The sequence below is a fragment of the Phoca vitulina genome, unplaced genomic scaffold, assembly GCF_004348235.1.
Source record: "Phoca vitulina isolate PV1807 unplaced genomic scaffold, GSC_HSeal_1.0 scaffold48, whole genome shotgun sequence".
Lineage (NCBI taxonomy): Eukaryota > Metazoa > Chordata > Mammalia > Carnivora > Phocidae > Phoca > Phoca vitulina.
Window position 1 is genome coordinate 5909874 of NW_022589751.1, and position 19487 is coordinate 5929360.

Consider the following 19487-nt stretch of genomic DNA (forward strand, 5'->3'; position numbering starts at 1 on the left):
TTGACAGCAAAAATACAAATACCTAATACTTTATACCCCAACAGAACTATATCCAGAACAGAAAGCGAGCAGAAGGTATCCTGTATTAGCACCCGAGTTTTCTACTTGTTGCCATTAAACTGCATCATACAAATTTGAACATCCCTAAATCACATATCCACTTCTTGACCCATTTTGGGGTATAAAGTCAACAGCATTAATTATAAAATACTCTATGGTAAAATGGAACACTATTGCAGCTGAGATAGAGAAGTTTGGTTATTATAAAAAAAAAAAACAGAAAATGTTAGCTGACATACCATACAAACTGGTGAAAAAGCAACAACCCATACAAATAAGCCACTTTTAACAAAAAGATACTTTTTTTTTTCACTAATCTGTGACTAATCTTTCACTCAAACCTTGCAAGTAGAGATGTCACAATACTCAAATATTTAGGTAGGAGCTTTACCCAGTTAAATGCCATTTTGTTGCTAATATAATAGATAAAATGAAAACTAGCAGTTACTTGCTAATTGCATAAATGCAGTACACTGCATTAGCCCATGCCTCACGAACAAGCTATAAAACACAAGAAATAGGCAGAAATCTAAGCATAATCTTGATACCACTAAGCAAGAATTTTCCAATTTCTTTTCTTCTGTTCCTAATCACTTATTTGTAGTTAATGTAAAATTCCAACCAGTAGTACCCAATTTGAGTTAAAATTTTACATCACGACTTGATCTAATCTATATATTATTTACAAAACTGAATACATAGAGCATACCCAAGAGCCAACTCTGGACACACGTTTCTCCAAGTTATTGATAACCTCACCTCCGCAGCAATGGAGCTGGAAGGGGGCCGTCAAGGACTAGTAGAAACACACCATCTATCTAGAGCAAGTCATTGAATGTTCTGTTTACGCAACACCAGTTTTGCAGTCGTAGGTATTTTGAGTTTGTTTTCATTTTAGGTGCCAGTACAGGGACACACTGCCCTAACAGCATGGCTTCAAGGTGAGGTGGGTGTTGGAAAAGAAGCAGGAGGGCAGACAGATCATGCTCGGAGTGGCCAGATGTTGCCACAAAGAGGGACAAACAAGGGGCACCATAACGGGGGTGGGGGTGGGGGGTGGGTGGGTGGTGGCGGAGGAAGACGAAGTCTGAGACTGTCCATATACAATGGTGATGTCCGAGCGTGCTTCCTCTGCATGCCACCCGCGCCGGATGGGAGGGAAGTCAGGAGGGACACCGCGATCCAAGTCTCACTACAGAGAAGGTGGCATCCACCTGGCAGCGTCCCTCTGTTCTCGGACGTCACCACTGTAAATGCAAGGGGAAGATTTGGCCTGGGCGAAAGGCTCCGTCTCACACATGGACAGCAGTTGGTGGCAGATTCTCTCTCACACACATGCACGCACACACACAGGACATAATGAAGAGTTAGAGGGGAAAAACAGTGAATCATTCTGTTGACCTAGCCGGGTTTTCAACCTGGTGGTATTTCGGTGGGGGTGACTCCATTATCAGGGCCCCAGATCTGGCTGCACCTGGTGTTGTATAAATCCACTGTGACATCCCTAGAGAACTGTACTGTGACATCCCTAGTCTTACACTAAACCACTGTAATAAAGGAAAAGGCTTGTCAAAATCTCACATGTTCTGCTCATTCTGTCATTTTATTACCCAATTATCCATTACATTTTCCAATCACTTTACATAACCAACCATGTTCATCGTTGTCACACTATTGTAAACCACATCAGCAAGTTAATACATAAAGCTTTGCATTTCAAAAAACTAGACACTTTAGTAACAATATTACAAAGGTTTTAGCTTCAAAAATAACTGAAAATGAAAAAAATAAACTTTTAAAGAATTAGCATCATAAAATTAATTTATTCCAAGTAAAAATACAAAATAATATTATGACATTGACCAGATATGAAAGTCCCTCCCAGAAACAACTCTATTAATGATTGAGAAAGCACTCCTTAAAGAAAATACGAAATAAAATGAAAAATATGTAAATATGTTTAATTTTTTTCTTAGCAAAAAATCTTTCTAAAAATAACAATGAAAATTTGTCTCAGTACAAAGGCTACATTACTATTGAAAAAATACCAGCATGAAGAAAAGGTACATATTTGACAGTAGAAAAATGATTTCAGTGAATCACAATGTCTAAAGTTTGCAATGAAAATAAATCTGCAATAAAGATTTATGCCTTTTTTCTTTTCTTTTTTTTTTTCTATTTTTTATACAAACAGTACAAACAGTATTGCACATAACAACAAATAGTCGAGGTTAGGTTTTAGCCTTCAAAAAATCGACTAGTTCAAGTGTCACATCAAGGAAAGGCCACAACAGGACCTGTGATACCCAGGGGCTTCCCAGTCAAGTTGCAGGTCAGAACACCTCTTGTGTTTTAAAAAATAATTTTTTTTGAAGGACCCTCTCTTTTAATATAACATTAACAACTTGGGGGCACATTTATTTACAAAACAAAAGGGAACATGTTATAATTTAATAAACTAAAAAAGTTCTCTTTAAAAAAATACAAACAGAAGAACTCTTTCACAATCCTGGTCAGTCGTGCACAATCAACGCTTGATTATAAATATACAAATGAAGGGAAAGTAGTTTCCACCATCTATCCACAACTTTCAGCACCAAAGGGAGTTTATTCTTTGTAACCTATTCTTCATGACAATGGTTTTCACCTCCACATCAGCTTCCCGCTGTACAAGCTTCCAGCTTTTTTTTTTTTTAATCTCAGTGTTGTTTTAGTACATGAAAGAGGGGTGCTTCTTCAAAAAGTTTTGCTTCTTTCACATAATTAGGTAGATTTCTGTAGGTTAGATATGATCTTTAATATTATAGTTATAAAGCTCTAACTTCATTTTCAAAAAACACAAATAAGCATGAAAAAAATAAAGTTACCCATCTGTTAAATCATTTTTTCTTGCAGAATTAAATTAATATATATTTTTCTGAATAAACTTACTTAGAAAATATCATTTTCTTTCCTATATTTCAAAATTGAGGTATTGCAAAAGATCATGTCAGTCAGAAAGCATGCCTTTTTCCTTAAAAACAAACAAACAAAAAAATCTTCAGCCAACTTTTGAAAACTGTCTAGAATACAAAAAGTAGTAGTGCATAACAAAATTTCTTGTACAGATGAAAAAAACCACAAACATAGAAAAAAAACAAACAGAAAACCACAGCTGGGCTGGAAAAACGCAATTATTACCAAAAAGCCCAGAGGTAACCTCAAAAGGGGAGAAGTCTAATAAGCATTTTTAATCCAGTAAAAAACTATTTTGTTTTTTCCTTTTTGAAAACAAACTATAGTTTGAGAGCTGGTAATTGCAACTAAACATTGGAGAAACAAAACAAAACAAAACAAAACAAAAACAAGCAGTCTTAACTTAAGAGACAGGACAAGGACATCACAGCACATAAAACACAGCGACTTAAATCTATTCTGCAGTGTCATATCCAGTCAGATTGTCCCCAGAATTCCAAAACATAGGAAGAAGATTAAAAAAAAAAAAAAAAGATTTACATAGTCTCACAATCATTGTGTGTGTTTATATATTACTATCTGCAGCCCAAGAGTGAATGCTAAAAAAATGTCCATGGTAGTTCTAGCAGGTCTTACTTCTATTCAAGCTTTACAGGATAAATCCAGGGAATTAAGTAGTTAAATTTCTCACCCAGACAACCAGCCCTGCCCAGGCCATCTTGTTTTGGACAGACATTTCTTTAGCATCACCGCCACGCAACTTTCTTAAAATGTGCCTAGTTTGTCAATCTGACAACTTATCTCTATATACTGTATATATTCCTAGTGTTTGTAAGCTAAGATGAGCTCTTTGGTTTTCTGGACAAGGTCTGAAGCTATGTAAATGGTGCAAGCACTAGGAGATTGTAACTAAGAGCTCATGTGTTAGTTAATAATATACCAGTTATGAACTGTCAAGTTCGTTAATGTCTGACACAGAGGCTTTAAACAGTTAAGTTTGATCACAGTTAGACATAATCACTTTACTATATAAAATAAATTGCACAATATATAACAGAGCACCGCAAAGTACTTCATCTACCATCCACAAATTTGCTTTAAGAATATCCTACACCTAGGTTTTATATTGGTTGTAATATAGGTCATTCTGTTATGGGCTCTTCCTAATTTCAGAAGCATTCCATTTATTGAGGCATGCCTTCCTCCAGTCAATTACCAATTCTTTGAGTGAAAAAAAAACTCTTTTAAAAAAATCAGTTATTTTATAGCTTATATAGATTCTTAATTTGTGCATTGTGGGAAGGTTTTATACTAGACATTGGATATAAAATTTATTGCATGCAGCAACCTGATTAAGTAAACATGCAGTCAGAAATAGTGACCTTCCGTTGAAGCTTTCTGTAGTCTATTCTGATCTCCTTTCGGCAGCTGATTCTATCCCTAAATCACAAACGTGTGTTGTTGGGTTTCTTTAAATTGATACCTTAGCCTGAAGAGAGTATTATGGTATTAATAATACCATCTTAATAGCAGCAAAAGCTATTGCAGCATAAATTTACATAACACTAAAAGATCTAACCAAAATCCTCAGCAAAACAAAAATCAAACATGAAGGAAAAATAAAGATTCAGCTTATGAGGTATCCTTACATGTCAAAATAGAAAACTAAAGGCCTATTTTCATTAAGGGTTACCCTTACTCTAAATGACCCCAACTAATGATTGCTGAACTGTTGTGAAGTTTTTGCTCCATCTGCCACCTACTCACGAGTATTACCTTTGGTAAGTCTTCTCCTAGGGGCAACTCTCTAAGTTTCTGAAAATAAGTGCATGCTCCAGTTCAAAAACAATCAGAACAACAACAACAACAACAACAACAACACAACAACAACAAACAAAAAAAAAAATCACAGACATCAACCTGATGGCCGCTGATGAGAATGGCAGTCTACGAGTGACAGATCAGGTGTAAGAAATTAAGGTACCAAGCAGACAAAGGTGTGAATCAAAGTGCAAATCAGTACCGTTATACACTCTGCAATTTTGCATTATACTGGACACTGAGTTCAGTAATATGACTGTAAATAATAGTAATAAAAAGACCCATTTCTTCTTTAAAAATCGAGAACGAATGCACAGATTTCCAGAACACTGTAAGCCCTGAGGCAGTGCCCTCTCTTTTTCCCTCCATGTTATCTACTCCAGTACTTGTGGCTGGGTCTGCCCTGGGCTCAGCTCCAGCGGAACGGGACGTGCCGAGGGCGGTCGCCTCCCTCCTTCACCAGCGGTTTGTGGAACTCCCGCCCGGCGCGGGAATGTATGCTCGCCCAGCAGTATTCGCAGTAATACTGCAGACAGGTGACGTTGGCACAGAAGAACGGGGCAAACTTCCCACCACAGCGCGTGCCCTGGCACTCATCACACATCTGATCATCCAGCACATATGGCTTCACTTCCACCTGGACCCAAAGAGGAAAGACAGGAAAACATGCTTAGCAAGGCTTCCTCAGTTTCTTCCTTTGAGGGTTTACAGTATAGCTTAATGACGGGTGTCGGGCAGACAAAGGTGTGAGTCAAAGTGCAAATCGGGGCTTTGGAATCGCTCCATTTACAGGTGCTGTGATCACAGGCAAATTCTTAACCTCCCTCTGTGCTTCTGTTTGCTCTGTGTGTCTGTAAAGTGCGTGTAATTTATACACAGATGTGCACACACATTTGTGTATCTGTAAAATGGGAACAACAATGTCCACCTCCAAGGGTGCTGGTGAGGATTAAGAGAGGTGGTGTGTGTAAAAGCACCTGAGTGGAATCCTGAAGGCCAGGCAGCACCTGGCCATGCAGGGTGAGAGAGCACGGTCAGGGAGAGGAACCAGCTGGGACAAAGCCCGCAAGCAGGTCAACGCAGGGCACGTAGCTGGGGAATGGTGTGGCGCGAGCCAGGCCGGAGGGGAAGAGTCACGGGGCCGGCCAGACAGGCTGAGACGTGATACCACAGTGAGGCTCTGGGTCTCCGTGTTTCAGTGACAAGGCTTCCAAAAGTCTATCATCCCAGGGCCCTGTCCAAAGGACTAGACGGGAAAGCCGAGGGGGCTAGTGAAATGCTAAGCTATTATAATTGAGACTTTCTTATTTTTTGGACTTTATTGCCTTAATCTCCCCCCATAACTGAAAGCTTCACTAGAGGAGAGCTTTTCCTCACAGCCCTTCAGGGGGCATTTCATAATTGAAACGAAGCAATGCTGTGTATGTGGAAATCAAAAGCAGGAAGAACAGAGTTACCAGAGTTTTCCCCATGTCCCCTTCCTAGAACCTCACAAAAGGTACATCATTCATGTTCTCATCTCGAATGTTAGAAATTAGCATCAAGGTGGCAAGTCTGTGATCGGGCCCCTTCCCACGCAGCCCTCCAGAGCCATTCTGGGGAAAAGCGACCACTGTGGCTATAGAGACAAGGACCCAGGGCTTTTTGACAGGAGCTAACTGCCTGGTGATTCAAACTGCCTCGGTGTGGCCGGGAGGGCCTGGCAGGGCATTGAGGCAGGGTAAAGGAGAGGGGAAGCAGGGGCACAGCATGCAGGGAGCAGGAAAGGGGGCCTACCTAGGATCAGACACTCCACTTTCCTGGCTCCCCCCCCCTTTGGAAGGCCCCTCTGCTGGCCTCCTCTGGAGTTCTGTCTCTAGCCATGACTCCAGTCCACAGGACCGTCGGCCAGCCAGATACTCTGGCTTGGAAGACCCACCCAAGAAGACCTGTATCAGCTCTCGGATACCCAGGGGTAAAGGTCTTTACTCTGGCTCTAGTTCCTTTCTTCCAATTTCCATCTCCTCAACCTTACGAGTTAGTGAATGGGCTTCAAAAAAATCTCTTGCATTGATCTCTGCATCATAACTAGAACTGTAGTGGCCCTGGGGTCGCCTGCCTGGGTTCAATTCTAGGCCATTCTGAGCCTGTGTCCTCATCTGTGCACTGGGGGAGAAGAAGAATTCATACTTGACAGAGTTCCTAGGAGGATTAAATGAGTTAACGAGCATAAAGCCGAGGAACAGGCCTGGCCCAGCCTAAGCACGAAGCATGGTTCAGATTCCTGCTGCGTCCCCTCTAGTCCAGGCCGTCCCAGCTCGACCGGGTGTGTTCACCACTGCCGGCCTCCGCACTGGCCACCAAGCTCCAGGCCTTCCCTGGCTCATTCTCCCATGAACATGCTGACATTTCATCTACTCCTGTGGTGTTCCTCTCCCGGTCACAAGCCATTCCAATTCTCTGCTGCCCATAGGAGTAAGCCCTGCTGCCTCAGTCTGGCAGGGTGCTCCCCGTCTCCCACGACTCAGACACAAGCCAGAGGCTGCACCTCTGCCCCAGGCTCCCAACTCACACTCTACCTGGCTCCCACCTTTACTTACACTTTCTTCCCACCTTCAATGCTCAGCCCACTCAGTTTTATGTACCCAGTGAGGCCAGGTCTTTCTTTTCTTTTTAACATAAAATTAACAATTTTAAAGGGACCATTCAGTGCCATTTAATTCATTCACAGCGCTGGACAACCACCACCTCTATCTGGTCCCCAAACAGTTTCATCCCCCAAAGGAGACCCTGTACCTACTAAGAAGTTATCCCCCCTCCCCAACCCCTGTTAATGGCCAGCCCGCCTTCTGTCCCTATGGATTTAGCTAGTCTAGATATTCTAAATGAACGGCATCACAGTATGTGACCTTTTGTGTCTGATTTCTTTCACTTATCGTCATCCTATGTTGTTCAATCCACGCTCTAGCCTGCAGCAGGATTTCATTCCTTTTTATGACTGAATAATATTCCACTATATATGTGTGTGTGTGTGTGTGTGTGAGAGAGACAGACAGACAGACACACATTTTGTCTATCCATTCATTCATTGATGGACACTGGGTGGTTTCCACCTTTTGGCTATTGTGAATGGTGCTGCTATGAAGATATATGTACATATATTTGTTTGATTACTGGTTTTCAATTCTTTTGAGTATATACCTAGAAGGTATATACTCAAGAATTGCATATGGCAATTCTGTGTTTATTTGAGGAACTGCCAAATTATTTTCCATAGAGGTTGTACCATTTTACACTCCCACGAGCAAAGTCGCAGGGTTCCAATTTCTCTACATACTCATCAACACTTGCTGTTTTCCATTTTGTGACCTGCCATCCTAGTAGGTGTGAAGAGGTATTTCACTGTGGCTTGATTTGCATTTCTCTACTGACTAATGACATTGAGCATTTTTCATGTGCTTGCTGGCCACGTGTAGATCTTTGGAAGAAGGTCTATTCAATATGAATGTATTAAGTGCTCTGGATTGTTCACTTTCTTTTTTTTTTTTTTAAAGATTTTATTTATTTTTGACAGAGAGAGACACAGCGAGAGAGGGAACAAAAGCAGGGGGAGTGGGAGAGGGAGAACAGGCTTCCTGTGGAGCAGGGAGCCCGATGTGGGGCTGGACCCAGGACCCTGGGATCATGACCTGAGCCGAAGGCAGATGCTTAATGACTGAGCCATCCAGGCGCCCCTGGATTGTTCACTTTAAAATGGTTAATTTTTTATGACTTTAACTTCAATTAAAAAAAATAATTTAAGCTCTTAAAAAAACTAGAGGGGGAAAAACCCACATAACTAATATTCTATTATATTATCATTTTTATACCTAAACATAAGTAACTTTTTTTTCAAAGATTTTATTTATTTATTTGAGAGAGAGAGAGAGAAAGCACAGAAGGAGAGGGAGAGGGAGAGGGAGAAGTAGACTCCCCACTGAGCAGGGAGCCCGATGACGTGGGGCTCAAACCCAGGACCTTGGGATCATGACTTGAGCTGAAGGCAGACGCTTAACTGACTGAGCCGCCCAGGCGCCCCTAAACATAAGTAACTTAAAAAAAAATTACCAAAAAGTCTCTCTGTGCTAAATTTGAATCTCCTTCATTGCTCTTTTCATATTTGTATGTATTATAAATGGCTATTGCTGTTCTTGAAGTGAACAATCCCCTGCCCACTTTTAAATTCTTTTTGTTGTTGAGTTGTAAGAGTTCTTTATATATGCTAGATACTAGACTTCCATCAGACATATGATTTGCAAATATTTTCTAAATTGTTTTACTTTGTTGACAAGGTCCTTTGATGCACAAAAGTTTAATTTTGATGAAGTCGAATTTATCTATTTTTTCTTTTGTTGCTCCTCCTTTTGATGTCATATCTAAGAATCCACTATCAAGGGATGCCTGGGTGGCTCAGATGGTTAAGTGTCTGCCTTCAGCTTGGGTCATGATCCCAGGCTCCTGGCATCAAGCCCCACATCGGGCTCCCTGCTCAGCGGGAAGCCTGATTCTCCCTCTCCCTCTACTGTTCCCCCTACTTGTGCTCTCTTGCTCTCTGTCAAATAAATAAATAAAATCTTAAAAAAAAAAAAAAAGAATCCACTACCAAACCCAAGGTCATAAAGATTTACCTGTTTTCTTTCAAGAGTTTTATGGTTTTAGCTCCTGTATTTAGGTTGATTTTTAATTAATGTTGTATACAGTGTGAGGCAGGGGTCCAACTTCATTCTTTTGCATGTGGATACCCAGTTACCCCAGCACCATTTGTTGAAGAGAACTGTTCTTTACCCATTGAATGGCAACCTCATCAAAAGGCATAGCCTTCCTTAACTACCCAGTCCCACAGGGATCTAGTCCTTCCTCCTTTGAGCTTAATACTCCATGCTGCTCCTCTGGCATTTCCTATCTATAGTCCTTCCTTGGTCAGCATCTCTACTGAGCTTCAAGCGACTTGATGACAGAGTCCTGGAGTAAGACAGGACAGTGGCTGGTCCAGAGAAGAAGGTGGTCTTCAGAGATTGTGGACTCCTGGGGGAATGGAGCTATTGGCTTATGGGAGTGTATCAACTTGGCTTGATCTCCTTGCATCTGAAAGCCAGGAAAGAGTCAAAATGGTGGAACAACCCCCTCTGCCCTGAAGCTAGAGGACTACTGGTAGAGGCAGGGCGTCCAGGGAGCTGCTTTTCCACCACCAGTCTATGAGCTGAAGACCACTTTGCTTCTACCACCAGGCAGATGCCTATACTCAGGGTGCTCCAGCAACCAGACCTGAGCCTCAATAAGCCTAGATCGGAGAGAGAACTGGTCTGAACAAACAGAATTCACATTCAGCAAAAGAAAGCTGCTGGAAGAGAAAGACAATAGCCATTTATAATACATACAAATATAAAAAGAGCACGTAAGGAGATTCAAGTCTAACATAAAGGAGACACTCTGGTAATACATTGTTTCAGGTGTAAACAAGGTATTGTGGTTATATGGGCTTTTCTTTCTTCTGCTTTTTTTTTTTTTTTAGAGCTTAAATTAATTTTTTAAAAGATTTTATTTATTTATTTAGTTGTGAGAGAGAGAGAGAGAGCAGGAACAGAAGGGAGGGGGAGGGAAAAGCAGACTCCCCGCTGAGCAGGGACCCCGCACAGCTCGGTCCCAGGACCCTGGGATCATGACCTGAACTGAAGGCAGATGCTTAACTGACCGAGCCACCCAAGTGTCCCTTAAATTAATTTTTTTAATTGAGGTTAGAGTCATAAAAAATTAACCATTTTATTTTATTTACTTTTTTAAAGATTTGAGAGATAGGGATAGAAAGAGAGGAGGGGTCAGAGGGAGAGGGAAAGAAATCCTCAAGCAGACTCCCTGCCGAGCACAGAGTCTGACATGGGGCTCGACCTCACAACCCTGAGATCACGACCTGAGCCAAAATCAAGAGTCAGACGCCTAACCAAATGAGCCACCCAGGCACCCTTGAGAGTTTCTTAAAGGCACTCCCAAACCATTTGTAATTTTCGCCGTACCTTAATGCTATCTACTGTTACATGATGTTTTACTTGACTATCCAGGTTAATTCTGTTTTTCCCAAAACACAGACATGTAGCTATTAAAATAAAAATGGGTTTCTCTGTTATCAATAAACTGTAACACATGGAGACACTAACCTACTGGGATCATATTACTGATCTACACTTCCATTATTAAAGTCCAAATACTACAGAGTGCTATGCAAAGCCAGTCATATCATGCAATAGACCTTCTGCTTTAAAGGGATTTGCAGGTACAGGAGATGAAAACTTCCTAGAGAGACATCTGGATTCATACCACACACCTAAAGGAGATGACCACGCCCAAGGATGCTGACAAATATGTGGAACTTATTGCTGAACTGTGATACCCATTAAGGATAAGAAGGACTGATGTGGATAAGCAGCTGTAAGCTGGATAAAGGGAATAATATATTTAGAATGATATAAACAAAGAGAAAGCCATACCTGAACAAACTGTTCTCAATGTGACACTGTTTTGTATCTAACAAGCCAGAGAAAATATTTCTGTCTGCAGTTTTTTTTATATCAGTCAACAAAATGACCTCCCAATGTAATTAAAGCAATGACCAAACAGCTCTTGGTGGCAGAGGGGAGATACCTAGGGAGAACATAAACTATTCACAGATCCAGAATTCCCTCTCCTTGGGCCTGAAAGGTTATAGAAAAGAGAAGGGGGGCATTAGTCAAGGTTACAGCTCAGTTTGAATGATGTGCTAAATGTCCTATTAAGGACAGCTAAAGAATGGTCCCTGCTGTAGTCTGCCCCGTGGTGACAGGAACCACCAAATTAAGTCTGCCAGATACCCAGCCACCCCAAGGCAGGTAAGGCATGCTCACCGGGGGCTGGAAGTTGAATAGAAGCAAAGATTTTAGATAATGGAGTCAGAGTGGACAAATTGGAGAAAGAGGCCAAGAGGTATAATTTAATAGGGATAAATGAAGAAGCTTGCTCAGAAGTCAGGTAGGCCATTTCTTATCATCTGGAACAACATGCTTCCTGGAAAAACCATTTTATTTGGTGTACTAAAGCTTTTAAACATGATGTGCTCCTAATCTCCTTGGCATGTGTCACAGAGTACATCTATCCACGCCTAAAAACCACAGTAACCTCATTAACATTCCCACCGAACACGGTGTCTTTACAGTTGCTAACGCAGGTCCTCTACCAGCAGCCAATACAAAGATTGTTTAGACATAAATTTTTAGTTTTTCAATGGACCATGAGCTGGAATCCTGCTGTTTAGAAAGCAGATGACAGATGCCTAGGCAATTAAAGCAGTGATGTGAAAATGGCTTTTCCTTAGCAACAAAGTTATCCACAACCTTCCAGATATAGCAAATTCACAGTTATTAATTTTAGAAGCAATCTGGGGTAGATTAAAAAAAATCATACGGGAAATGGTTTGAATTTTCTTTTTACCTTTCAAAGGATGGGACTTAACTATTTCTCATATTCTCAAGTGTGAGGGGAAGAAAGGTTTTAAAATCATCCTTGTGCCTTTCCCACAGTTCAGGGCGTGCTTATGTGTGCTTATGTTGACACCTTTGCCATATGTTTCTAGAGTGCGGAGAGATCTGTGAGCGCTCTGTTTCACGAAACAAAGGAGGACCAGCTGGCAGTATCCCACGCAATCCATAGATTCACCCCCTAGTCTAGTTTTCTTCCATGCTGCTTGGGAATGGGGTTGGGGGTGAGGATATGAACCAGCTCCAAATCATGTTCTAGCAGCAGAAGAGTATATCATGTGGAGAACAAAGGGTAAGAAAATCATTACAAATCTGTGAAATGCATAACTGCCATGGCATCACCACCCTCCCAGAACGCAGAAATGCAGAGCGCCCTGGTTCTTTCCATTCACTGGCTATGTCACGGTCTTGCAGGCCTCAGTTTCTCCTACCCCATGAGAGGTGTGCACTAGCTTTTCCAAGTGAGAATCAGAACTCACCAACAAACAGCTAACTGACTAATACTTTTGGACTTCTGGGGTTAAAGAACTTAGGGGCGCCTGGGGGGCTCAGTCTTTGGGCGTCTGCCTTCGACTCAGGTCATGATCTCAGGGTCCTGGGATCGAGCCCCGCATCAGGATCCCTGCTCAGTGGGAAGCCTGCCTCTCCCCTTCCTACTCCTCCTGCTTGTGTCCCCTCTCTTGCTGTCTCTCTCCCTGTCAAAAAATAAATAAAAAATCTTTAAAAAAAAAAAGAACTCGAATGTCCTACTGAGATAATTACTTAGATAAATGGGGGTGATCCTTTTCCCATTAGTATTTTCACAAACAGCCTCTATGCTCAAATATAAGCAGGAAAGAACAACATTTAATCATTCTAAAGAGTCTTCATATTAAGAATTATCCCAATTCCAAGAGAAAAGACATAAAAAGAGATAACAGGACAGGAGAGATCAAAGGTCAAGACTAGGAAGGAGAGACAAGACAAAAAGGTTCCATACTCTTCAGAGAAGACAGCTTTCTTTAGATGACCCAAACTGTATTTAAAAAACTATTTCTGTCAAAGGCTCTGAGAGCCCCAGAGCTTCAAAAATAAGCCCTGGAAGGATTAGTTCAGACGACATTTGAACTCACTTCTGGGTGCTGCTTCCTCTCAAAGGGTCGTATCAAACATAGCTCTAGCTACAGCTGGCAGTTTTCAAGCCAGACCCAGCAGGGGCCAAGAGCAGCGGCAGAATCAAGGCTGGGATGTCAGAGCCCCAGGCTAAGGCTGGGGGCAGAACTAGTCTGAGAACACGCCATCAGAACCCCCACGCCCTTCGCTACTGAGTCATCGTATATATCGCAGCTGTGGCCTAGGGCAAAGTGTAGTGTCATCAGCATTTCTGCTCGTGTGGCTACTGGGTCAGATTAATCTTCATGCAGGCTAAAAATATAAAGCCTTTGATAGTCTGTAGCTAAAATTCAGGCCCAACATGTTTCTAGGGAAGAGAGAAAAAAAGATTAAATATGTGAAGTACTTGAAGTGCTTGCAAAGAAAGGTGCAATGGATAACATCTCATTAAATAAAAAATGGGTTATTCTGAAGTATGCTATTCAAAGCCAATATTAAGCGCTATGGCTTAGCTATCACAATGTTCCTTAAATAAAAGTATCAGAAAGCCCCAAATTAGCTAAATGAAAGGCAGTCTCTCTGGTCCTCTGTGTTCAGCTAAAACAAAACAGTCAAGGGAACGTTATCTGTCAATGGTATATTGATATCAAAACTACTGATTTCCCTTCTTATATAGATAGAGACTGGTATGTTAGAGAGAGACACTAGATAATCTCAAGTAAAGTAATCAAAAGACAAAGGACTATAAATACGAAAGGGAAATCTCGAACACACCTTCAATGTCCCACCACCAGCATGGCCATGCCATTGTTCTTCCCCTGCCTCACCCCAACTCTCTGTAGACAGAAAATATATGCCCAGCAATCCCACTTCTGGCTATTTATTCAAAAGAATTGGAATCAGGCCCACGTCCACTGCAGCATTATTCACTACAGCCAAGATGTGGAAGCAACGTAAGTGTCCACAGACCAATTAATGGATAAAGAAAATGTGCTATATCAACATACAATGGGATATCATTCAGTCTTAAAAAAAGGAGATCCTGACACCCGCAACAACATGGATGAACCTTAAGGACATTATACCAAGTGAAATAAGTCAAACACAGAAGGACGAATGCTGCATGAATCCATTTATGTTTCTAGGTAGTTGTGCCATAAGCATCATCGCCCCAAGCACTTTTGCTATGTTTTTGTTGCATAACTAATTGGCCATGAGGCAATTTTATTGTAAAAAGTAAAATCACGAGAAACTAAAGAGGAACATTCATTAAAAAGGACATAATGAAACATGAAAATGGTAACAAAATTAAAATGACTTTATTGTGAAATACAAAATATTTGAAAACATTCAAAATGTATAGTGTAAATATGTGGCAATACTGTACAAGTAACTGATTTTATTTTGTGTATTGTACCTAAGCACTTGTCTTCAAAGTCTTTCGTCCAGAGTATTAAACCTTTTTTTTTGCTTGTTGATTCATCTCATTTGGCATCATGCTTTTTCTTTTTTTCACTGAAATTCTTTCCTTCATTAAGACAGGCTATCAGTTTCCAAATATTAGGATGCACATTTGTGAATGAGCACTGTATTGCTTTGTGAAAGCCTTCTACACCATTGTTTGTTCTTGGCATGTTGTCACATGTCCACTGACAGACATTCCAAAGTTCTATGGGAAATGTGAGTTCAAAACTCTGTGTCACTGTGTAGACCATTAGGAGGGCTAAGATTTATATAATATAAAAACGGGAGTCTTGCATCAATGGAGAAGTGAAACCAAATGTTCAACCAGCTGATGAAACCAAACTGCCAATCAGTTATTTATCTTTTAGGGCAAAATTGCCTTATGGCCAATTAGTTATGTGGTGAAAATGCTTGTGGCAAAAATATCTACGGCAAAGATGCTTACAGAGAAAATACTGGACACATCCATTTATATGACAGATCTAAAGTAGTCAAATTCATAGAAATCAGGAAGTAGAATCGTGGTTGCCAGGGGCTGGGGACAGGGGAAAGTAGGGAGGTGCTGTTCAAAGGGTATCAGCTTTCAGTTATGCAAGATGAAAAACTTTAAAGATCTGCTGTAGAACATTGTGCTTATAGTTAACAATACTCTACTGTACACTTAAAAACTATTAAGAGGGTAGCTCTCATCTGCCTTTTCAGCACAAGAAAAAAAAAAGAAAATATATGATGGGTAGGACACACTTGGGGAAAAGGGATTAAGGAAAGGAAAAACAATCATTACTTATTAAAAACAGAACCACCCTAATACCCAGTAATTGCACCACTAGGTATTTACCCAGAGGATAAAAAAATACAGATTCTAAGGGGTACATGCACCTCGATGTTTATAGCAGCATTATCAACAATAGCCAAACTACAGAAAGAGCCCAAATGTCCATCAACTGATGAGTGGATAAAGAAGGTGTGGCAGATATACACAACGGAATATTATTCAGCCATCAAAAAGAATGAAATCTTGCCATCTGCAGTAACGTGGATGGAACTAGAGGGTATTACACTAAGTGAAATAAGTCAGTCAGAGAAAGGCAAATATCATATGACTTGACTCATATGTGGAATTTAAGAAACAAAATAGATGAACATATGGGAAGGGGGAAAAGAAAAAAAGGAGAGAGGGAAATAAGCTGTAAGAGACTCTAAATAGGAAACAAACTGAGGGTTGCTGGAGGGGAGGAGTGGGGGATGGGCTTAATAGGTGATGGGGATTAAGGAGAGCACTTGTGATGAGCAATGAGTGTTGTATGTAAGTGATAAATCACTAAATTCTACTCCTGAAACCAATATTACACTACATGTTAACTAACTAGAATTTAAATAAAAATTTGAAACAACAACAACAAAACCCCAAACCACCACTATATACATATTAAACTTCTGAATTTGAGCATGAAGAAGAAACTGAAAAAGAGTATTTTCTCAAGTGGGTTCCCTAGAACATTATTCCCAAGAGATGATAAATTCTGAAGAGTTCCATGATAAAAAAATTTGTGAAAAGCTGCATACTGTTTCCTTCTTGGGTCTTCACAATGAAGATTGGTACATAAAAGATTCTAAGAAGTCCTAGAATAAACCTGCCTATTTAACATTCTTCAAGAAAGCATTTCCAAACTTACCTGACTCAGAAAAAGACTTTTTAAAAAAATAAAATAGGGGGCGCCTGGGTGGCTCAGTCGTTAAGCATCTGCCTTCAGCTCAGGTCATGATCCCAGGGTCCTGGGATCGAGCCCCGCATTGGGCTCCCTGCTCCACGGGGAGCCTGCTTCTCCCTCTCCCACTCCCCCTGCTTGTGTTCCCTCTCTCGCTGTGTCTCTCTCTGTCAAATAAATAAATAAAATCTTAAAAAAAAAAAAAAAAATAAAATAAAATAGATATTAAAATCAAAAGGGACTCATATTTTACAGAGAATATTTTAGGACATGGTGGTTTAGGGGAATAATTTTAGGGACAGATTTCAAGGCAGGCCAGACCTGCCTACTGAGAGCTCCTTCTCCTGTTTCAAAAACTGAGATAACCAACCAATGTTACCCCTGTCTTGTCTGACATATTTAACCCCTTTTATCATGTGAAATTCTAATTAGATTGTCTAATGAGTATCTTCCAGAAGAGTTCAAATATTAGTCATGGTTTCATATAAATCAATGTGTTCTCAGTACCACTGTATACTGACAGAGTGCTTTGAGTTTTTAAAATTGCTTTCATTAACACACACACACACACAGCCCTATCCTTCCTTCAAGTTATACAGGAAGTGGTTTAGTGAGGACTAAACTCCAGATCGGCTGATTCTAGCCTATTATCCTTTCTAGTAGTAAAAAGGTCTCTGTGAGCTGAGTTGGCAGACTTTAACCAATGTCTGCTGCATGATGCATTTCAAGTTATAAACATCTAACCTACAAATTTCTAGGAAGGGGCACCTGGGTGGCTCAGACGGGTAAGTGGCTGACTCTTGATTTCAGCTCAGGTCATGATCTCAGGGTCGTGGTACTGAGTCCCACGTTAGGCTCCACTCTCAGCTTGGGGTTTGCTTGAGATTCTCTCTCTCTCCCTCTCTCTCTGCCCCTCTCCCATGCTCTCTAAAATAAATAAATAAATCTTAAAAATTTTTTTCTAGGAGACAACATGACCAGGTTGTGGTAAACAATAGTTGTGTTTTGGGAGGGGGACTGCTCAGATTTTTATAAAGAAATTGTTCATATCAATCAAATATACTTTTGTTAGACTAAAGGAGATTCAACTGATTCTATCCTCATAAATTTTCTCAGGACCACACAGAGTAGACAAAAGGGTAGAAAACGGCCATGTAAAAAGATTACCTCTTTTCTAATGATCTCATTTTTTACACTATAAAAATCTTTCATATGTGAGTGACCTAGCCTTGAGTTATAAAGAAAACTGAATTTAGCAGAGCTTTCAAGTCCTAAGTGTTCATTTGGCATCACTTCTAAAAATACCATTAAAAAAGACTGAATGAGTACAGGTGTCCTCTTTTGCCCTTAATGTACTTAAATACTTTAAACTGTTCCAGTTTTTCAGAGAAATGCTGTTCATGGATTATAAGCAAAATTTAATCCTAACTTCCTATTCAACTTCAGGTTCAAAATCTTTTCATTATCAGAGAAAAGATATTGGTAAAAATACTTCTTTCTGGAGAGGACTTCTTTCTTTCTTCAATCCTTTACACGGAAAATGCATTTAGGTGTTTACATCTATAAAAGGGACTTAAGAGTCTCTGTGTGTGTCTTGACTAATATCCAAACAGCATGTTGGCAGATTAGCAGCTATGTTAATTGTGTGTGTGTGTGTGTGAACTTCAACTACTTCATTGTCTCTATATTAAAGATCCTTAGTGGAACTAAGTAGGTGCTTTAAAAGAAAAAAAAAAGAGAGAGTCAACAATTAGCTTTGGTACATGATTAGGCAACCGCACAATTTAAATAAGCCAGGCTCAGCAATAATACAAATCAGTATCTACACAGCCAAATAACTTTCCAAAGCACTTCTTCATCTGTCATTGTTTATCAGCACCACAAACTAAAAGAAAGACTGGTCCTCTTAGCACTACTGGAAAATAAAATCAATAAAATCAAACTTCTAAAAGGTGGTAAATTGTCCAAGGTCACATTACTGGGAGAAGAGCTAGGAGTGTTGACCCAGATCTCACAGTTCCCAAGCCAGAACAGAACACTTACTCACTATCGCCATGGTTCTCTGCGTAGTAAGGACAGGAGTGGGCATGCAGTGTACTCCCTCTAAGGTACTGACGGCCATACCCCAGAAGTACCGCACCCTATTAGTGTTCTAGGGAACCTGTTACCTGGGAGAGCGCATCACACGCCTCATGTGTGCCAAGGCAGAAGATAAATGAGGCAACTCACTCATTTATTCATCTAAACACAAATAAGTAATGTGTGTCCACTATGTGTCAAGTATTAATATACAGTAGCTAACGTGAAAGACGCCAAGAGGGGCACCTGGGTGGCTCAGTTGTTAAGCGTCTGCCTTCGGCTCAGGGTCATGATCTCGGGGTCCTGGGATCGAGCCCCGCATCGGGCTCCCTGCTCCGCGGGAAGCCTGCTCCTCCCTCTCCCACTCCCTCTGCTTGTGTTCCCTCTCTCACTGTGTCTCTCTCTGTCAAATAAATAAATAAAATCTTAAAAAAAGAAAAAGAAAGAAAGACGCCAAGAACTGCTGTGCTGGGCATCACCCAACCTTAATATTGTCAACACAGGGACAATTGGCTGATAATTAGTGACAATTAGCCATAACATATGCATAATGTAACCTTTAAAGTATTTATTTCAAGATGCTAATAATGTTTCCTTGGAAGTAAAAACAAGCATAAATTGTATTCGTGTCATTTAAAACATTTTTTAATTTTTTTATTTTCCCCACCCTTTGTGTCATTTATAATAATAATGTTCCATAACAAGGGTCATTATAGCACTTAAAATGCCAAACACTTCAATCAAATGCTATAATCCAGTGGAGTTGCACTGGTTCACACTCACT

The 19487-nt window shown here is 40.5% G+C and overlaps 1 protein-coding gene across 7 annotated transcripts in view; it reads right to left on the reverse strand.

The window, feature by feature from the left end:
* Window positions 1-1642: 1642 nt before the first annotated feature.
* CPEB3 (cytoplasmic polyadenylation element binding protein 3) overlaps window positions 1643-19487 on the reverse strand; it is a 185741-nt gene continuing 167896 nt past the window's right edge. For all 7 annotated transcript variants that reach the window (XM_032432500.1, XM_032432501.1, XM_032432504.1 and 4 more), the window contains one exon: window positions 1643-5473. In XM_032432500.1, coding sequence (XP_032288391.1) covers window positions 5246-5473 — 228 coding nt within the window. In that variant the 3' untranslated portion in view covers window positions 1643-5245. The remainder of the gene's footprint in view (window positions 5474-19487) is intronic.